The sequence below is a fragment of the Bidens hawaiensis genome, unplaced genomic scaffold, assembly GCF_021521415.1.
Source record: "Bidens hawaiensis isolate Kalapana, Puna unplaced genomic scaffold, B.hawaiensis_p1.1 tig00007952_1, whole genome shotgun sequence".
Lineage (NCBI taxonomy): Eukaryota > Viridiplantae > Streptophyta > Magnoliopsida > Asterales > Asteraceae > Bidens > Bidens hawaiensis.
This window is the reverse complement of record NW_027491553.1, coordinates 625,222-644,305: the sequence shown is the minus strand read 5'-3', so window position 1 is coordinate 644,305 and position 19,084 is coordinate 625,222. Positions and strand designations below refer to the sequence as shown.

The window sequence follows — 19,084 nt, the reverse complement described above, 5'->3', positions numbered from 1 at the left end:
AAACAATGATCATATTTTGGGTCTGTGTCACGTTGCATCGAGATATTGTAGATCGGTTGCGAATTGGTTAAACATTGATTTTTATGTTTGCGATTCAGCCAATCACTTTGATGGAATTGCTTGATGATGGTAGGATTCATGTCAAGAAGAAAAAGCTTATCGAGGTGATTTGTTTCTCCACATGGTGCGTGCTATGGAGATACAAAAATACTACTATCTTTCAGTTAACAAAAATAGAAATGAAGACTATGTAGCACACGTTCTTGGACTTTATTCAAATCATCCCAACGTGCAAAGCTAATATTTGGTTTTCTATAGTCACATTCCAACAAACCTTTTATCAAAAGACATGGCTAATCTCTTGTTTGCCATTGAGAACACACACCCAATTGTTACTTGATCTTAATAAATATTTTCATGTGCAACGGCTTTGTAAGCACATCCGCTAACTGATCTTTGGTTCCACAAAATTCTAGCTTTATAATTCCATCTTTTACCAAAGCTCTAAGAAAATGATACCGAACATCGATATGCTTATACTTCCCATGGAACACTGGATTCTTGATAACTTGATAACTTATGTATTGTCACACTGAATCGCGGTTGCTTCATTTACTTTAATTCCAAACTTGTTTAAAATATCTCGAACCCAAATGACTTGACAAGCACATGTCGCGGCTGTAACATACTCAACATCGGTAGATAACAGTGTCACTATGGTTTGCTTCTTTGAGGACCAAGTTACTTCAGCTCCAAACCATAAGATTACATAACCTCAGGTGCTATTTCTATCATTAACATTCACCTGCATAGTCACTATTAGCATAGAATCGCATTTCACCATTTCCACCGCTTTTGTACCGCACCCCAAAATCCAAGGTACCTTGTATGTACCTCATAACTCTTTTTGCTGCTTTATAGTTTTCCACCATGGATTTTTACATAAACCTACTGATGAGGCTCACCACATATTGCAAGTCGAGTCTTGTATCTGTAATATACATAAGGCTTCCAACCATTTGTTTGAACAAGATGACATCAACTTCCTCACCGTCGTCATTCTTCAACTTAGTTCCTGAAACGATAGGATTCTTCATGGTATTACACTCTAGAATCTCAAAATGACTTAGCATCTTCATAGTGTAGGTTCTTTGTGAAAGATGAATGTCGGAAACAGTTTAAAACACTTCAAGACCCAACAAAATATCTCATATTTCCCTAGTCGGTCATCTCAAATTCTTTCTTCATGGCATACCGGAAATCTTTCATCATAATATCATCATTACATGTGAATATAAGATCATCGACATATATGTTCACATGCAAGACTTTACCATTTTACCCCAGCTTATCAACAAAGTGCTTTCGACTTTACTCTTCTCAAACCTTTGATTAACAAAATGTGAATCGATCGGGTTAAACCAAGCTCTAGGAGCTTGCTTCAAACCATACAAGGCACTGACAAGCTTGTAGACCTTGTTTTCACTTCCCTTCACAACATAACCGAAAGGTTGTTGAACATACACATTTTTTTTTCAATTTTCCATGAAAAAACGCCGACTGAACATCCATTTGAAACAACTTCCAACCCCTTTGAGCGGAAATAACTATCATCAACCTTATAGCATCCATTCTTTCAACCGAAGCAAACACCTCCATGTAATCCACACCATACTCTTGACTGTAACCTCTTGCTACTAACCATGCAATATACTTTTCAACTTCACCCTTCTCATTTAATTTTGCTTTATACACCCACTTTACTCCTATACTTTTGGCATCCTTTGGTAAATCTACAAGCTGCCACGTTTCATTTCTTTCAATTGCCTCAATTCGAACATCCATAGCCTTTTTCCACTTATCCATTTTGATAGCTTCTTCAAAACAAAATAAATCGGATCTTGATCCACCACATCCATCGCATTAACCTCTTCTTCTTCATTTTCAGAATCAATATCACTACCAACTACATAATCATCCAAGTATCTTGGAGCATTTCTTTCTCTCATTTTTCTTCGAGCCGGCACCGCACTAGAACCACCAATCTCTTCCTCCTATTCAACCCACTCTGGCTCATCATCATCGATTTCATCAAAACCTTAAAGTGGATCGAAATTGTAATTCACCCAACTAATTTTAATTTGATTCTAAACCTCGTCTGCTTCCTGATTCCAATCCCACTCCTTGTCTTCCTTAACACAACGTCAGTATCACCTTCATATCATTTGGATTAATCAACCTATAACCCTTCGATTCTTCACTCATACCGGTTAGAATACATAACATGTTTCTGTCATCCAGCTTTACTCTTCTTTCATTTGGAATATGAACATGTCCCAAACAGGCCCAAACACGTAAATGATCAACCGTAGGATTTTTCCCATACCAAGTTTCATGAGGAGTAGTATGACATAGGACCTTACTTGGACATTTGTTTAATATATAGTAACTCCAAACTGAAGCTTCTGCCCAAAACACTTTAGGTATATGTTTTGAGGCCAAGAAGCATTATTATCATTCTGATGACCGTTCGATTCTTTCTCTCGGCCATGCCAATTTTCGGTGAAATGTCTAGTTGTTAATTGATTCTTTATTCCATATTCTTTGCAATATTTGGTCAATTCATGGAGATATTCTCCCCTTATGTCGGTTCTAAGAGCCTTCACACACAAACCGGTTTCTTTCTCAACGTTAGCTTTAAACTCTTTGAAATTTTCTAAGGCTTGAGATTTTTCATCTAACAAATAAACACATCCCTTTCTACTAAAATCATCTATAAAACTTAGCATCTATCTTTTGCCTGAGTTGGAATGGGGTTTGATAGGCCCACATATGTCAAAATGTACCAACTCTAAGACTTCACCTGCACGCCATCTTCCTTTCTTTGATATCCTCTCTCTTGTTTGCTGTCCAACAAGACAATTTTTACACATTGCCTTTTTCAACATTAAAAAATGGTAGATATCTTACCATATCCTTTTGCTGGAGGGTTCCCATGCTTGTTTGACTTATGCAACCCAACCTTTCATGCCATAGCTTACCCATACTTTCTTCATTTGTATAATTGCATCTTTCAACTCTCTCCGTAGACCCACTAGTGTCTTCACAAATAGGAAGCATCCTATGAGCACTCATCTTGCTTACAACTAGTAAGCCTCTTTCTTCTTGATAGACATTACAAATGTTGGACTTATATAAAAGGAGAGACCCTTTTCTTAAAGTTTCCTACCACTCAACAAACAATTCTTCAACTCTTCCACATCTTGCACTATGAAAGCAATCCCTTCGATCTTCAGCTTTACATTTCCTTTCTCTTCTACATTCATTCGGGTATTGTTTCCGAGTCTTAACATAGATTTAAAAGTTTGATCAAAGGTTACAAACTTTTCTTTCACTCCACACATGTGATTCGAGCATCCCGAATCCAGGAACCAAAGGGGGCTCCTTCCATCGTCATTTGTAAGAGCCATCAACACATGCACTTCTATTTCAGAATCGTCCATGAGCATTATATCTTCATTCTCATTGAACCCGGCATAGGTCGCCTTCTTCTCACCCGTACCCGGACACTTATACTAGAAGTGTCCGAGTTTGTGAGATATATAACACTCAATAGTCTCCTTATTGAATAATGATCTACCATGGCTATGTCCTCTTCCTCTTGAGCCCATTCTTCCTCTTTCGTGACCATGACCACCGCTAGACCCTTCACGCTCATCAATCTTGTTTGCTTTTTCATCTTCTTTATCAACTTTCTTGAACTTTTGTTCATGCACAACAAGTGAACATTGTGACTCTTTAACAGTCATTTATTCTACATTATTTGATACTTCGATAGAGACGATGACATACATATATTTCTCATAGAGAATTCTGAAAATATTCTCAACGATCTTTGTATCCGTCAACTCTTCACCATTGCCTTTTCATTTGATTGGAAATGGTTAAGACCCTACCAAAGTAATCGAGTATGGTCTAACCACTTTTCATCTCAAGGATTTCGAAATCTCTCCTTAACTTCTGCAATATAGATCTCTCACTCGTTCGTTACCAGCAAATATTTTCTTCATTGATTCCCATATAGCCTTGGACGAAGTTCTATCCAAGTTCTGTTCACATGTTACTCTATCGATTGCTTGATAGATATATCGTTTGACCTACAGATCAACCATCCTCAGCTCGTCCAGTTTCTTCTTTTGTGCATCACTCACGACAATGTCGACTGCGGGCTCTTTAAATCCCGGATAGATAAGCTTCCATAACCATTTTGCATGCAGAAAGGTTTCCATCATCTCACTCCAGTGTTCATAGTGGCCGTTCAACACTAGAACCTTCATATGATCTTCACTAGTAGCCATCTATCACTTTCTCTTGTTCATGAAGATTCTGATTATGCTCTGATACCAATTGATATAAGTGAAATCAACGGTACTTCAGATATTAGCCAAAAGCTTAAAATTCATTACTTTCCAAATTTTTTCTCGAATAAATCATGAATTCTACATGAATTCTATAAGATACTATTAAAGATCTTATCGAAAACTTACAGCAGCTTGCCAAACAAAGGCTAAAAGAAAAAAGAACAGGGGTATTACTGGCATAACATCTACGATTCCCCGTCATGTTCCTTGGATTATTTACAAGTGGTATTCAAGCTCTTATTTTTGCAGAGACTGGGATGTATTAGTAACAAGTAAATCCTTTGTGTGTTTATAAAAGGTCTCTAAAAATTTTGGGGATAAACACCAATCCTAAGGTCTGAGACGACCCAAAAAGCAATTGATCCGGATGGGCTAAGAGAGAGAATACCTAGAATGATTAGTCTATTATTTTAGTTCTCTCTCGTTTTCTTAATTGAAGAAATAATTGGAAAATAAAACAGCAAGGAAAGTGTTCAATTGGAACATGAAAACGTGACTAAATTGGTCCTAGTTACTCTTCGGGACGGAGTGGAAGGCTATAAACACACATGAAACAAACGATACAAAACTGGATATGAGAAAAAGCAGGAAACAATTAAAACAAACTTTGAACTAGAAATATGCAAAGAATAAGTAGCCCACGTGCTTGGACTTTATTCAAATCATGCCAACATGCAAAGCTAATATCTGGCTTTCAATATTCACATTTCAACAAAGAATACTCTTATATCTATCATGTATGCCATACATGAAAATAATATCGGTTTATGAATGTTGTTGGCGAAGTTGCGCTAGGATGATTGTTTAAGATCAGGATAAAGATTCGTGTATGTGGTTCTAAACCTAAGTTACCACACAAATAAAAAAATGGAGACAATTTGTAATGTGTAACTAGCTGGGCCAAATGCCTTCTTGAGTTCTTGTTTTTAAAACATAAACTAAGCTAATTTACAACTCGTTTGTCGTGTCTTCTTTGTCAATGTAAACCCTATAACTGCCCTTATTTTAAAATCCAAAATTCGATGTTCATTGAAACTATTACTTAACTTGTTCACAACGTATTCTTTGTCGATGTAAACCCAAAACTGTCCCTATTTTAAAATCAAGATGCCTTCTTGTTCTTAAAACATAAACTAAGCAGCATTTGTGTTTTATTCCAATACGTCTAACTAGCTTATCTAACTACCTTGAGGTAATACATAATTTGTAACACAAAATGGTAATGTTCTTTTTTGTCCTCAAAGGACAGATACTAGGGAATAAATAACGCTCCGCATCATACATCACTGATACGTCTTGGGACATATTTGCTATAGATGATAAGAGAACTTTACATGTCGCCTGGTGATGCTCGATATGTTGTAAGATTGGACTGTCCTAACCTTTTTAGACTTGGATTAATTAGATTTCAACTCATTAAAAACTCCGATACTTAGACCGCCAGTTTGCCACACCTGGACTACAATAATCAATGAATGAAATTTTGGTGGTTACCTACAATGAATGTACGTGTACGTCAAATTGAAAGATTTTTTCTTCTTTTTTCTTTAAAAAAAACATACTTTATTTTATGCAAATTTTGCAAACTTAGGGGGGGCGAATTTAAAAATTAGGATTGGGAATTTGAGAAAAGAATAAAGTGTGATTAAGACATTCGAATATTTTTTAATATAAATATGAAAAAGGTAAAAAGGTGTAATCTTAATTATTCATATTTACATAATGACTTTTTTAACAACATCGAATACATGAATCACCTTAACAAATAAATCATCTTTCACCTAAATAATAGAATGTGATAACATGACCTACCATCACTGTTATAAACGAGACTTCAATCAAAAACCTTCCCTAAGATTATAATGATTGTTAGTAATTTACTAAATAAATAAATAAATATATAAAGATTCATAAATGATCAAGAGAATATATCTAACTAAAAGGTGACTAATTATTTAATGTACTTTCTAAACATAGTATTATTAGGATGAAAACCTAGGAAGAGTAGACCAATAACATTCTTCATTCGGAAAGATTAAGAAATTATTTAATTAACAAAAACCTTCTAATATAATCACTAAATTAGTAAAATAAAAAACAAACAACATCCTCATCATATCTTGTTCTTCTCTCTTATCTCTATTTGACCAAGGGCTTATTATTATCATTATCCATAATCAAGATTAATTAATTAAGAAGACGACGATGACCCATTAACACTGTCGTTGTGTTGCGGTTGTTGCTGTTGATGCTCGTCGTTTCTATTAAAGAAATCGACACCGATATGGTGGTTGTCGGAATCTTTCTTACCAAACGTCATCTTGTTATTATGCATCCACACCTTAAAAACCCCTCTATCAACTCCGATTTCGTTACAGAAACTGATGATCAAGTCCTCATCTTTCTTCTGCATCTTCCACCCAACACGCTCCGCTAATTTGTGCATTTTCTCTTTCTGATCTTGCGTGAACTTTGTCCGGAATCTTTTTTTCCCGGTGGAGTTTGACCCGAGTAAGCCGATACCGCCGGTCACCGGAATTGAGGAGAATTGAGTGGTTTCCGACGGTGGAGCGGCTAAGCCGGAGCTGAGAGCGAGAAGCATATGTGGGGCTGATTGGTGGTAGTAAGAGGACGAGATCGGCGGTGGAGATGGTGAATCCGGCGGACTGATACTGGTTTCTCTAGCTCCGGCGAGTGATATTGGTTGAGGTGGGGGTGGGGGTGGTGGAGGGTGGTGGCGGTGCTGGGGTTGGTATTCGATGACGTGTTGTATCGGTGGGTTGGTTGGAAATGATATTCCGTCAGGGTCACGGCGGTGGAAGTTGCGGTGGCAGCCACATGCTGCACATTTTAATGACGTGGGGTCGTTCGGAGATGACGTCAGCGACGGCATGAACTCACCGCACCCGTCCACCGCGTGACCACCCATGGTGGCCACGTGGTTTTTTAAACATTCTTTGTAAGTCACCACCACCGGGTTGTGGTGGTGGCGGGGTTTAAGGCGTTTTAACACCCCGTTGGTGAAGGGTGGTGGGAGGTGTTTTGGGTGGTCGTTGTTGGGTTGGATCTGAGGGTCAGGCTCAGGGTTTTTGACTGGGCTGGTGGCGGTGGTGGTGGTGGTGGTGGTGGTGGTGGTGGTTGGTGGTGGTGATTGTATGTCCATGAGTAAGTAAGTAATTAATTAGAGAGATTTGTGAAGATGGTTAGTGGTGGTCCATAAATGGAAGGATGAAACTGGGGACGATGAAGACTGTTGATAACCTACCTTCTTATGTGGTGCTCAACTGCTTTTGCTTAACCCTTGGTTTATCTAATTCAATAGCTCCTTGGTTAACCCGAATTTAATAACATATGGATATACTTGAACTGACCTTATATCTTGTTATTTTCATATTAAAATTTAACAACTTACTTTTGAATTATGATGTAGGATTCAATTTTCCAGGAATTTAAAGATGGTAGATTGTAAGTTGTTTTGGTTGTGAAAAGGGTTCTCTTTTCTAGTAATATCATACTATATATCCGGTAGGCCCAAGCACGGTTCGGTTCAGTTTTAGGTAAAATCAAAACTAAAACTAAAGTAATCAGGCTTTTTAATATACAAACTGTTCGGTTTTTGGTTTTTCGATTATATTCGGTTCTGGTATGGGTATAATCGGGTAATTGTTTTCCCAATTTTGTGTAGACATTGCAAAAATAATTTAAAAAATGAAATGATGATTTTATGTTTGAAAGAACGTATTAGCATGCCGCATATATATTGAATTCAATAAAACAAAAATAGGTGCGCATGTTACATGAAACCATACGAATACAAAGTTATTATAGTAGTAGAGTTTAAAATTTAATAAAGTTATTAATCAAAAAACATTAAAAATTTAGTCTCAATCTTCATGCACCATCTTATTCATTTTCAAACTTTAGTCCAAGTCTTCATCATCTTTATAATCTTCATTACCATTAGTCGGTTTGGTTGGATCTTTTATAAATGGAAAAGCAAAAAGTTCGATTTTTCAAAAAAACAAAAAATTAACCATCAGTTAGTCGTTCGGTTTTTTCAGTTTAGATTTTTTTGGATAATTTGATTTCGGTTTAGTTAATTTGGTTTTCTGTTCACTCATAATATCCGGCAAACAAAGCAAATCCATAGAGTTAGTTGTGGGTTAATATGGGTAATTCTAAAAGTGAAATGAATCAGAATTGTTCTATAGAATTTTTCAAGGATGTCAGGACTCAGGATAAACCAATTTTGGTTTGACCCAAACCAATATAATCTCTTTTTGAATCGCCCCGTTCCGACTCTAGGTCCTAACCCATTATGACCCATGACCAACCGGGACGACCCATTTTCTTATCCTAGTTATAACTTATAAATTCCATAATTTAATCAAATATATGTTTTATAATTCATAGTTAAGTTAACCGATATTTAAAATAAATTTATAAAAAAGAAGAAGAGAGAGAGAAGAGTTAAGTAATCCATCTTCATTCTTCACTAAACTCATCATGTTGACCTTTTTTTTAAAAAAAAGGTCTATCATAACGTAAACTCATCCTAACTTAAACTTATTTTAACAACATCAACCCAACTTGTCTATCTTGACACCACTACGTGTAATGTAAATGTATTTCCATGATGAGGTTAAGAAAATTTTCAAGTGATAATCAAAAGGTGTAGTTTTATAAAGTATTAGTAATGTAGTAGTTAGAAAAATTTGTTTTCGTTAACACCGCATTATTTGTGATAACTTATATTTAAATAGGCTTTTTTTCATTTTATTTAATTTTGAAATAATGAAGTAGTTAGTGTTATGTGTAATAAATCAGTTGAATATTTAAACATATCGATATCGATATCGATACCTTACTGTCTCTTGGTATATTTCTATCGTCTTATTTGGTCCACTACTTTTTAAATCGGTACTTCTACTAACTTACATCATCCTTGTTTGTATGTGATTATTATTTATTTGTAAATTTTGTTTGTGGAAAATAGATTCGTCATAAGGCTTTGCAGTGGAGGACTACAAAACGAGAGCGATTTTTGACACGTGCCGCCACATCAGTAAATAAGCGATTTTCATTTTAGAGATATAAATATAATGATGTTGTATAGGCGATTTTCACACTTGGAGGGCTACCAACAGTCACTTTATTATTTTATTATTATACTAGTTTTTATCCCTTGTATTACAGGGGTTATTTTATATTATTTGTTTGTAATATTTATTTATTTTTTTGATTGTATGAAAGTTAATAATATACTTATGGTTTGATGATAAATTGTTTCACATATAAATGAGACGTTATAATCCGGTTTAAAAGATATATGGGTTTGATGAGACTCAAGTCCCGTTTATTTTTTTATTATAAAATTGGTTTTTTTAATTATTAATAATATATATTTTTTAAATAAATCAGATATTAATTTTTAGTATATCCCTACTTTATAGGATTTTTATATAAATATTTGGTGAGATTAATTTTTAATTTAATGAGATGTTATAACCCGTTTAAGAAATATATGGGTTTGATGAGACCCATACCCGTGAATTCGGGTCAAATGCATGAGAAGTCTCCATTTAAAAATCAAGCAAATCTGGTGACTCTAAAAAAAACGGGGAGCGACCACATCGCGACATGTAGGATTTTTATGTTTTCGTTTATATATATTACTAGTTTTTATCCCCCGTATTACGGGGGTTGTTTTATATTATTTGCTTTTAATATTTATTTACTTTTTGAATTTTTATTTTTTTTATTGTATGAAAGTTAATAATATACTTATGGTTTGATGATAAATTGTTTCACAAATAAATAAGATATTATAACCTGGTTTAAAAGCTATATGTGTTTGATGATATCTAAGACCCATTTATTTTTTTTACTATAAAATCGGTTTTAATTATAAATTATATATATCTTTTTTTAAATAAATCATATATTAATTTTTATTATATCCCTACTTTATAAGAATTTTATATCAAATATTTGATGAGATTATTTTTTATTTTAATGAGTTGTTATAACCCGTTTAAGAAATATATGGGTTTGATGAGACTCATACCCGTGAATTCGGGTCAAATGCATGAGAAACCTCCATTTAAAAATTAAGCAAATCTGGTGACTCCAAAAAAATCAAGGAGTTTTTTTTTCTTTTCTTTTTGTTGTGTTGGGCTGCGTTGGGAGTCAATAATTTATGAGAAAAGTATTTGGGTTTTTGGAATCCATGTTTTAAAAACAAATTCGTGTTGCAAGATTGTATCATGGTAATCAAGAATGGTATTTTTGATGATTTGAAGGAAGTAAGCAGGTAAGAAAGTAAACAAGAGTATTCTTAAAGAATAGTTTGTGGTGTTTGGTTATCTAATGGAAATTGGTTTTGGTATCGGGAATCGATATCTATTGAAATAGCAAACCATAATGGAAATTGGTTTTGTCAAAATAAAGATAGGAAAGACACATGGTGATTAGGGACTGCCAGTATTGACGAAATAGAACTACAAAGTATGGTCGACCAAAATGGAGGGATTTTTGATAGACTACGGTTTTTGGGACGTTATTGAACCTACAATCGGCATAGCTATAGATGAAAAGCAGATAAATGTACATGGCATTGGGTACATATGTCAAACCCTACCGGAAGATATCTTGGTACAAGTTAGTATATTCATGGATGCTAAAGGAGTATGGCGTGCTTTGAAGATTCGGTTTCTTGGAATTGATCATGTATGAAAGCTAGAAGATGAAAAAGCAGCTTAAGAAGTAGATGAGAAAGAAAGATTGAATTAGATAGTTGAGAAAGAAAGATTGGATGCTATTATTCAAGAAGAACAAGCACGTAAGAAGGAAGCTCAGGAAGTTGTAGAGAAAGAAGACGCTTTGCAAGAAATTTTAGAAAGTGAAGTAAAGAAAGATTAAATGAAGAAAAATAAAGAATTTCTTTAGAAAAAAAAAAAAGAGAAGATGGTGAATCTTCATGTATGTATTTTCGACTCAAACAACTTTAAAGTTGAGAAAACTGTCAAGATAAGTGAGCAGAAACGAAGCAAGAAATCCGCTACTGATCAAGATGATGAGAGAAATGATATGATACTGAATGAAAGGAATGATACAGCTAACAAGTCTGCAGATTTAGAATGATTAGTGGTCTCCATTATTTAGGTTAACTTAGTTCAATAAATTAGTTATCTATGTTTAACTTTGTTAGGTGGACAATTAATGCATGTATACGTTAAACAGTGAGTTATGCCCAGTTAAAAAAAGAATTAAAATTAACTCAAAATGCTTAAAGATCTAGGTTAGTTTTAGTCCCTTCTCCTTAAACGTTTTTAGGCTTGTGTGCATACTTGTATGTGTAGAATATGATATACATGCCTATGTATGGATTGTGTATCTTGAATTTTATATTATATATTTGTTATATAATTGTTGATGAAATGCTAGAATGTTTGAATGGTAAAAACTTGGGAGCGAACCCTTAGAATACTCGCGAAGAATACATGTGAAGAACAGGGAGAGGCCCTACTAATACCTTTGAAGAATAGGGAGCGGGCCCTACTAATGCATGTGAAGAATAGGGAGCGGGCCCTATTAATAATTGCAAAGAATTAGGAGCATCCCTTATATTATCCACAAAGAAAGTAGAATATATAGTGGTAGAATGTAGAATGGCAGAATGTAAGAAAGTAAGAACGAATGCAAGTACATGTTTATGTAGAATGGTGTCTTCGGATACGAATGTGTATATTGTAAACATATAATCTGCGACTTCTTAAACTAGAACTCACTCAATGTTGTCTTTTAGTGGGCACACACACAAATAAATTGAAACAGCTAGTTTGAGAGCACACACGACAGAAGTATAAAGAAGCCGACATCTGAAGAAATAAGTTGTTTTGATATTTTGTGATGTCTGAACTTAAAAGACATGTTTGAATGATTGTTTAAACTTAAAATTTTCGTAGAATATGCAATAGATGTTTGAAGTTTTTATTATTCCACGAAAATTTTAATTAACTATGATTTTAGAACTGTGTTAATGAGTAAATCCAACGTCAAGTGGAGTTGCTGGATCCGGGGCCTTACATTTGATTAATCGATTTCACTACCACATAAGTCAGTTATGAACCTCAGGCCTCAGTAGACAGTGATAAGGTTAGTATACTGTCCCTTCGGTAGTAGACCGTTTTGAACCTCAGGCCCAATCGATCGATTAATTGATTTCACACCCAAACGATTTCACCAATTCACATGCTTGCTTTTCAGCTTCTAATCTGACTTATGTGTCGAACCTCACAAGTCAATAAGTAATGACCAACGAACAATGGAAACTGTTAGTTGTGTTCAAACTTTGACCATATGGCAGGGTTGGATTTTGGGGTTATTGTTTTTGTTTAAAATTTATTTGGGCTTGTGCTTAGTTTTATGGAGTTTTATTTCTTATTCTTTCTTAATCTTTACGTTTATTTCGTAAATGATTTCTCGTTCTTCGGCTTTACACACACTTTAATAAAAAAAAATCAAGGTTGGCCCGGACTTAAATAATATAGATGGCCTAGACTCAACTAACTTGGTTGGCCCGAACTCAACACACACACACACACACACATATATATATATAGGTATTAGATCATTTCAGAAGTTGGCTAGGTCTGACTCAATACATATACATATTTATTTCATTTTTAAGAAAAAAATACACTACCGAACAAATACACTACCCACTGTGACCTAAAGAAAGATCCGCCAATAACTGTAGGGTATTTCAAGGTATGGTACGTGCCCCTTCCTCTCCTCTCTAAGAATATAAAATTTGTGCTGAGAAAATTATGAAACACTAAGATTTCGTTCCATGTGGTTTTAAGGTTAGTATAATTTTTAAATGCAAGTTAGATTTTTTTTCTTTTGAGCAACACATTTTTTTTCATTTAAAATCATCTTAACTTGGCACTTGTAAACACCATACCATTATACTATTAGAACATGGGTATGCAAGTTAGACTGATAAAAGAAATGTAGACAACACCATTAATTAGAAAGCATATTCGCGGTTTGATTGAATGCCATAACGTCCATAGCTTACGAAGTGACCTTTTTACTTTTTACCTTTTGCTAGTTTTAGTTAGACAATCCCACACTTTAAGTTCACTTTTTTTTGTTTTTTTTTGGATGTCATCATTGTACTACGGGTAAATATTAAGAAATATAAAAAATATCGATATATTTTTAATATTGGAAATCTTAAAACTTGCAAAATAAAGGTGGTTAGTGATGACGCTAATTCTGTTTTTTTTTTTAATTATGTGACAATAACTGTAAACTGCATCATAGCCCACATATCTTTTAAAAAAGTATTACTAAAATCAATGTAGTCTTATAAAATCTGTTTGTTGGTCCCAGATAAGTTTCATTATCACTTTAACAACGATTGATTGATTGATATAACAAAGATTGATTTCAATAGAAAAAATATAGTTTAATTCGTGCGGTATTTAAAATCGGTTTTGTGGAAGCTCGACGTACAGAATTTTAAGTTTATATTACTTTGAATCAAATTACAAGTGATTAAAAGTAAATGATAATTTGTTTTTACAAAACGAATAACTAAGTGAATTTTGCCTCACGGATTTCAGCTCGAGTTGGAGTGAATGATCCAAGTCTTTGAATAATTCAGCTCATTGTCTTCAACGAATTTGATTGTCTTTTATAGAGATAATAATTCTGGAGGAATAGAACGTGTACAAGTGAATCTGCGTTTGTATTGGGGCTAGTTCCATAAAGATTCTTCTTGTGTCAGTTTATCCCTTCGGTAGTGGTGTTCATATTGTTGACCGGTCGTAAAACGAAGCTAAAAGCTTGAGTTTATTTAACCATAAAATGGTTAAGTTAGAATTTGTCTTCTTAATTATTCGTCACTGGATGAAGATTTTAGAGATCGGATGATCGGATATTATAGTATTGTCATCAGAGTACTGATTTGTCGTTGAGTTCGGTTGATTTATTGTTTCGATCTTGTTTTGATTTTGAGTTTCACAGCTTCTTTGTGTGTATTTTCTTTCAATACTTACAAATAAAGAATTAGTAATTGATTTAACAATTAGTTAATCCTAACACTATTTATTTTGTCTAAAGACGTTTTAGTTTTTACTTGACTATGTATAAATGAATACTCGCTATTTTGCCGGAGCGAGATTATAAGAAATTGTAAATCTAAGTATTTCGTGTGCTTGGTGAAGAAGATGATGCTCAACCTAAGACGGAAATGCTGGGGCGTGAGTTGATTACTCACAGCTCTCAACATACTATCATGCAATAATTAAAGGTAACAATATATATTTAATTTAATTAAATATTCAAATAAAATCAAATAACAAAATACAACTCATTAAACAAAACAATAAATAAAAATCTAAGGGGTGTTTGAGATTCCTTATTTTACCTCCTTATACCTTATTTAAGGCATAAAGTATAAATTATAATGTTGTAACTTATACCTTATACACTCACAAAACCCAATTTTCCCAAACACCTTATAACTTATAACCCATAAGTTATAAGCCATAAGGAGCAAAAATAAGGAATCCCAAACAACCCTTAAGTCTTGATTATATCTCTTCTAGCATAACAATCATAAATTCTTCAACAAGTTCTGATATCAATTCACACGATAATCTGCATATGCGTATAAAATAGAAATAATTTTGTCAACAACACATGTTGAGTGATTAAAACACCAGTTAATTTGAATACAGTATAATATATAAAAGAAGATGTCAACTGTTCCTGTGAAATAAACAATTGAGCCATAGCATATAAACAATTCAAGCAGATAATACAAAATGGGCTTAACCGTTACCATGCGAATCGGGCGTTGGTTACCATGAGTGAGTTGTCGTTGAAACCGTTGTCATGCGATTGGACGTCGGCCACTACGACGGTCGTATGATCATACTATTACTATGATGGACCTCTCCAAATGCGATAAAATAAAGCAAATAAACATATATCAAGTTAGGCATCAAACTGATATACACACAAGGATTAAACAGTTGCAAATATGAATACTATATAATAGGTAAATAAATAAGATATGCATATGTTCTCAAAAAGGATTAAAAATAAGTAAAAAGGGGAGTGAAGTACTCACTTTATAAAATAAGCAAAGCGGGAATGTTTTGATAAGAAAGCGATAAATCACGCTCTTCGAGAATTACCGACGAGAAATCCTATGATGATGTTAATCTAATGGCTTAATCATTCGTTATGTAGACGGCTCAAACAAGAACAAGAACAAATACTAGCAGATTATATTAACGAAATTGAATATGGAGATTTAGTTGGCGCTGGTATATGGATCACATAGGCAGGTTTAATTGATTTATGATGTTAGTTAGATGGTATACACATAAACGAGTTATAGGCGGTTTGTATAATATAAGCAATACATATCACACTGATCCTAATTTCCTAATTACTATCGTCGGTGAGGCCGAATAAGATAAGTGGTTCAAAATGCACAAATCAATTTCTTGTTTAAGACGAAAATTAAGGTTCAAGATATCTAATGGGTCATGGGTTTGGGTATATATAGGGGTTGTTGGTTATGGGTGATGGGTTAAGGGTTGATATAATAGTTTAATAGAATTGCATATTGGTTCCTAGACTACGAAGTTGGATACAAAATAGGGTTAAAATTTAGTTTAGGGTTAATAATGTTTATACTTCCACGTTGTTTTATATATATTAAATAATTATAATAAAAAATAACATTAACTCGAATAACGCGATATTTTCTTAGTAAAATTTCCCGATCATAAAAACGTGTCGGGTAACGGATATGAAATATAAATTTGAAAATCCGAGTTGTTACATCACTTCCTTTTAAGAGTGAGCTAATCCCAACCGTTTAGGCAAACGACGAATGAAGAAAACTCTCGATCAGTGGAACAGAGAGAGGACGTAGGGTGAATTAGTTAACATTCACTTGAACCTCTATAAATCCAATTGTTTCATCTCTAACCCTTAAACACGCTACTTATTTATGTTTATTTTATGAGTTGTGAAAAGAGTTTAACAAAGTTATTAATAAACTAAAATAAGATTAAGATCAAAGAAAAACTATTCCACAACACCCCCCCCCCCCCCCCCCCTTGCTAGTTTTCTACATAAATGATTATAAAACTGAGTGAAAATATACGAGAGCTATTAAGTATTTTAAAAAACACACAATGGAAGGCATAAGCTAAGATATTATTATATTTCTTTGTTCCATAAACAACTACATATATGAAAGCTATCACATCTATACTAATACTATTTTAATCATGGTCCTCGAGTGGGAACCTCTTCGTACTGCTATTTTAGAATATTCAAATGTGATATTGTGAGTCCCCTTCTATTATGTCGTTATGATAGGACCCTTTGTTTTCTTCAGTGTAGATGTTGTCTTATTCTTTGTTAGATTGTTTATCAGTTCGAACTAAATCTTCACTTCCTTGATCTACAACGTTTACATATACACTTAAAGCTTAATCTATTCCATTATTCAAGTCTAGTGAAGCTTCAATTATCAAGTAAAGCAAAAAGAAGAGCTTTTCAAAGCTACCAACTTACCATCGTACTTGTAATTTGGCGGGTTAACACTAGAGGTTGTTCTATTGTTTTGACAAGTGAGATTTCATCATTTTGTTGTCGATTTGAGAGGGGTAACACACTATCTTGATATAGTGTTGTTTCGTATAGGGTTGGGAACTCTATTTTAATATAGAGTTAGTTAGTGATTAGGTGAAGACTCATTATCTTGACATAGTGAGATTAAGAAGAAACTATAAAGCCAAGTGCTTGTTATGCTAGTTGTAGAAGGTGATCACTTCTTTTGAAGACTGAGATGTACGTTTATATCGGTGATCCCTACCGTTTAGGGAGAAGACTAGTGAAGAAAAATCTTGATCTATGGAACATGGAGAGGATGTGGGATAATTAGTTAACATTCACATGAACCTCTATAAATCCGGTTGTGTCATGTTTAACCCTTAAACTCTTAAACTTATTTGTGTTTTTTTTATAAGTTGTGAAAGAGTTTAACAAAGTCATTAGCATACTAACGTTGGATTAAAATCAAATAAAAAAATATTCACCTCCTCCCTATTTTTCTACATAAATGACTATAAGATTGAGTGGCAATATGCAAATGCTATTGAGTATTTAAAAACACACAGTAAAAGTAAAAGGCGTAAGTTGAGATGATATTATAATGCTTGGTTACATAAACAACTGCATATTTATAAGAAACCTATCGCATCTATACTAATACTATTTTGATCATGGTAGGGTGGGGACCTCTACATGTCGCTATCTTAGAATATTTAGGTGTGATCTTGTGAGTTCCCTGGCTTCCATCATATCATTATGCTTGGAGCCTAGGACCTTTTGTTTTCTTCTGTGTACGTAGATGTTGACTTATTCTTTATCAGATTGTTTATCGAGGTGTTACACTTACAACCAGGGGGAGATGCAAATCGAGAATTAGGAGCGTTACGAACCCCCCGAACCTTCCTTACACTAGGGTTAGTCCTCGAATCCTGTTGTATAGAGAACGACGGGAGGTAATAGCCTCATCACCTCATCTTCGGATTCTCAAGTAGCCTTAGAGCCTTTCCCATGTTTCCATCGCACCAACACATTTTTAACAACTTTATGTTATCAATTCTCTTTCCAGCAAAGTATAGTAACAACTTCTTCAATGTAACCCTGTTTCATCACTCTCCATATCAATAAGTGATACATGAGTGATGACCATCGTTTTAGTCATGAAAAAAACCAAATTAAACCAGAAAGCTAGAGTAAATAAAATATCGTATCTACGAGAAGCATTTGGTCATTATTACACAATCTAGTTGATTTATACTAAAAATAACTAATGTAAGTGGACAGCCGACGTCAAGCTGAATTTGAAGTTGATTGATTAAATAAAACTAATGATTTCAAAGCAACAAGCTTGATTACGAATTACAATTCAATTTAAGGTAAAGACCCCCCTCCCCTCTTATCCGAATTTCTAGTTCAAAACTTCACGAAAACTAGGTTAACTAATTGGAAACCTCGTCGACATGGTTTTGTAAATAGTTTAGTTAAAGTAATAATTAAGAACATGTTTTGTTATATTAAATCGTACAATCTAATCACCCAATCACAGATGCTTAATATCCCCTTAGTAACTAAACAGCTCACGATGCAAAAAGAAAACAAATCCAAATTATAAAAGGCAGACACTTGAAACACAAAAAAGTCAGTTAAATTAACCAAACAATAATTGTCTTCAAAACAATATTAAAAACATCCAACAATCAAAATTAAACAAAGATAAATGCTTAGCTTTATACGAACTATCAACCCGGAGGTGATTACGAAAGCTTAGCCAATCACAATAGCAATGAAAATAAATATTATCACTATAAAATCCTTCATTAAAATTAAATAACTAACATTTAAAGTAAATGAGCAAACAATCAAACGAGAAACAAACTCTTTCGTGGAGACGAGCTTGTTCTCTAGCTCGTTCTCAAATCCGTGTGTCAGAACCTCCTCCAAGTCTTCCAATTATGGTTCGATTGGAAATCGTGAAACTGCCTAAATCTGTCATCGGTTCGGTTTCACGGTTG

The 19,084-nt window shown here is 34.0% G+C and overlaps 1 protein-coding gene and 1 pseudogene across 1 annotated transcript; both read right to left on the bottom strand.

Moving 5' to 3' along the window:
• Positions 1–1,482: 1,482 nt before the first annotated feature.
• Positions 1,483–1,866, bottom strand: LOC143636433 (putative mitochondrial protein AtMg00820). Its single transcript, XM_077104025.1, has one exon. The coding sequence runs from the start codon at positions 1,864–1,866 to the stop codon at positions 1,483–1,485; it is 384 nt and encodes a 127-aa protein (XP_076960140.1).
• A 4,591-nt stretch (positions 1,867–6,457) lies between these two features.
• Positions 6,458–7,816, bottom strand: LOC143636434 (zinc-finger homeodomain protein 8 pseudogene; annotated as a pseudogene).
• Between the last annotated feature and the right edge of the window lie 11,268 nt (positions 7,817–19,084).

Bases quoted from the DNA above. Each gene is read 5' to 3' on its own strand.
- LOC143636433 (XM_077104025.1), bottom strand. From the start codon at position 1,866: ATGGATAAGTGGAAAAAGGCTATGGATGTTCGAATTGAGGCAATTGAA.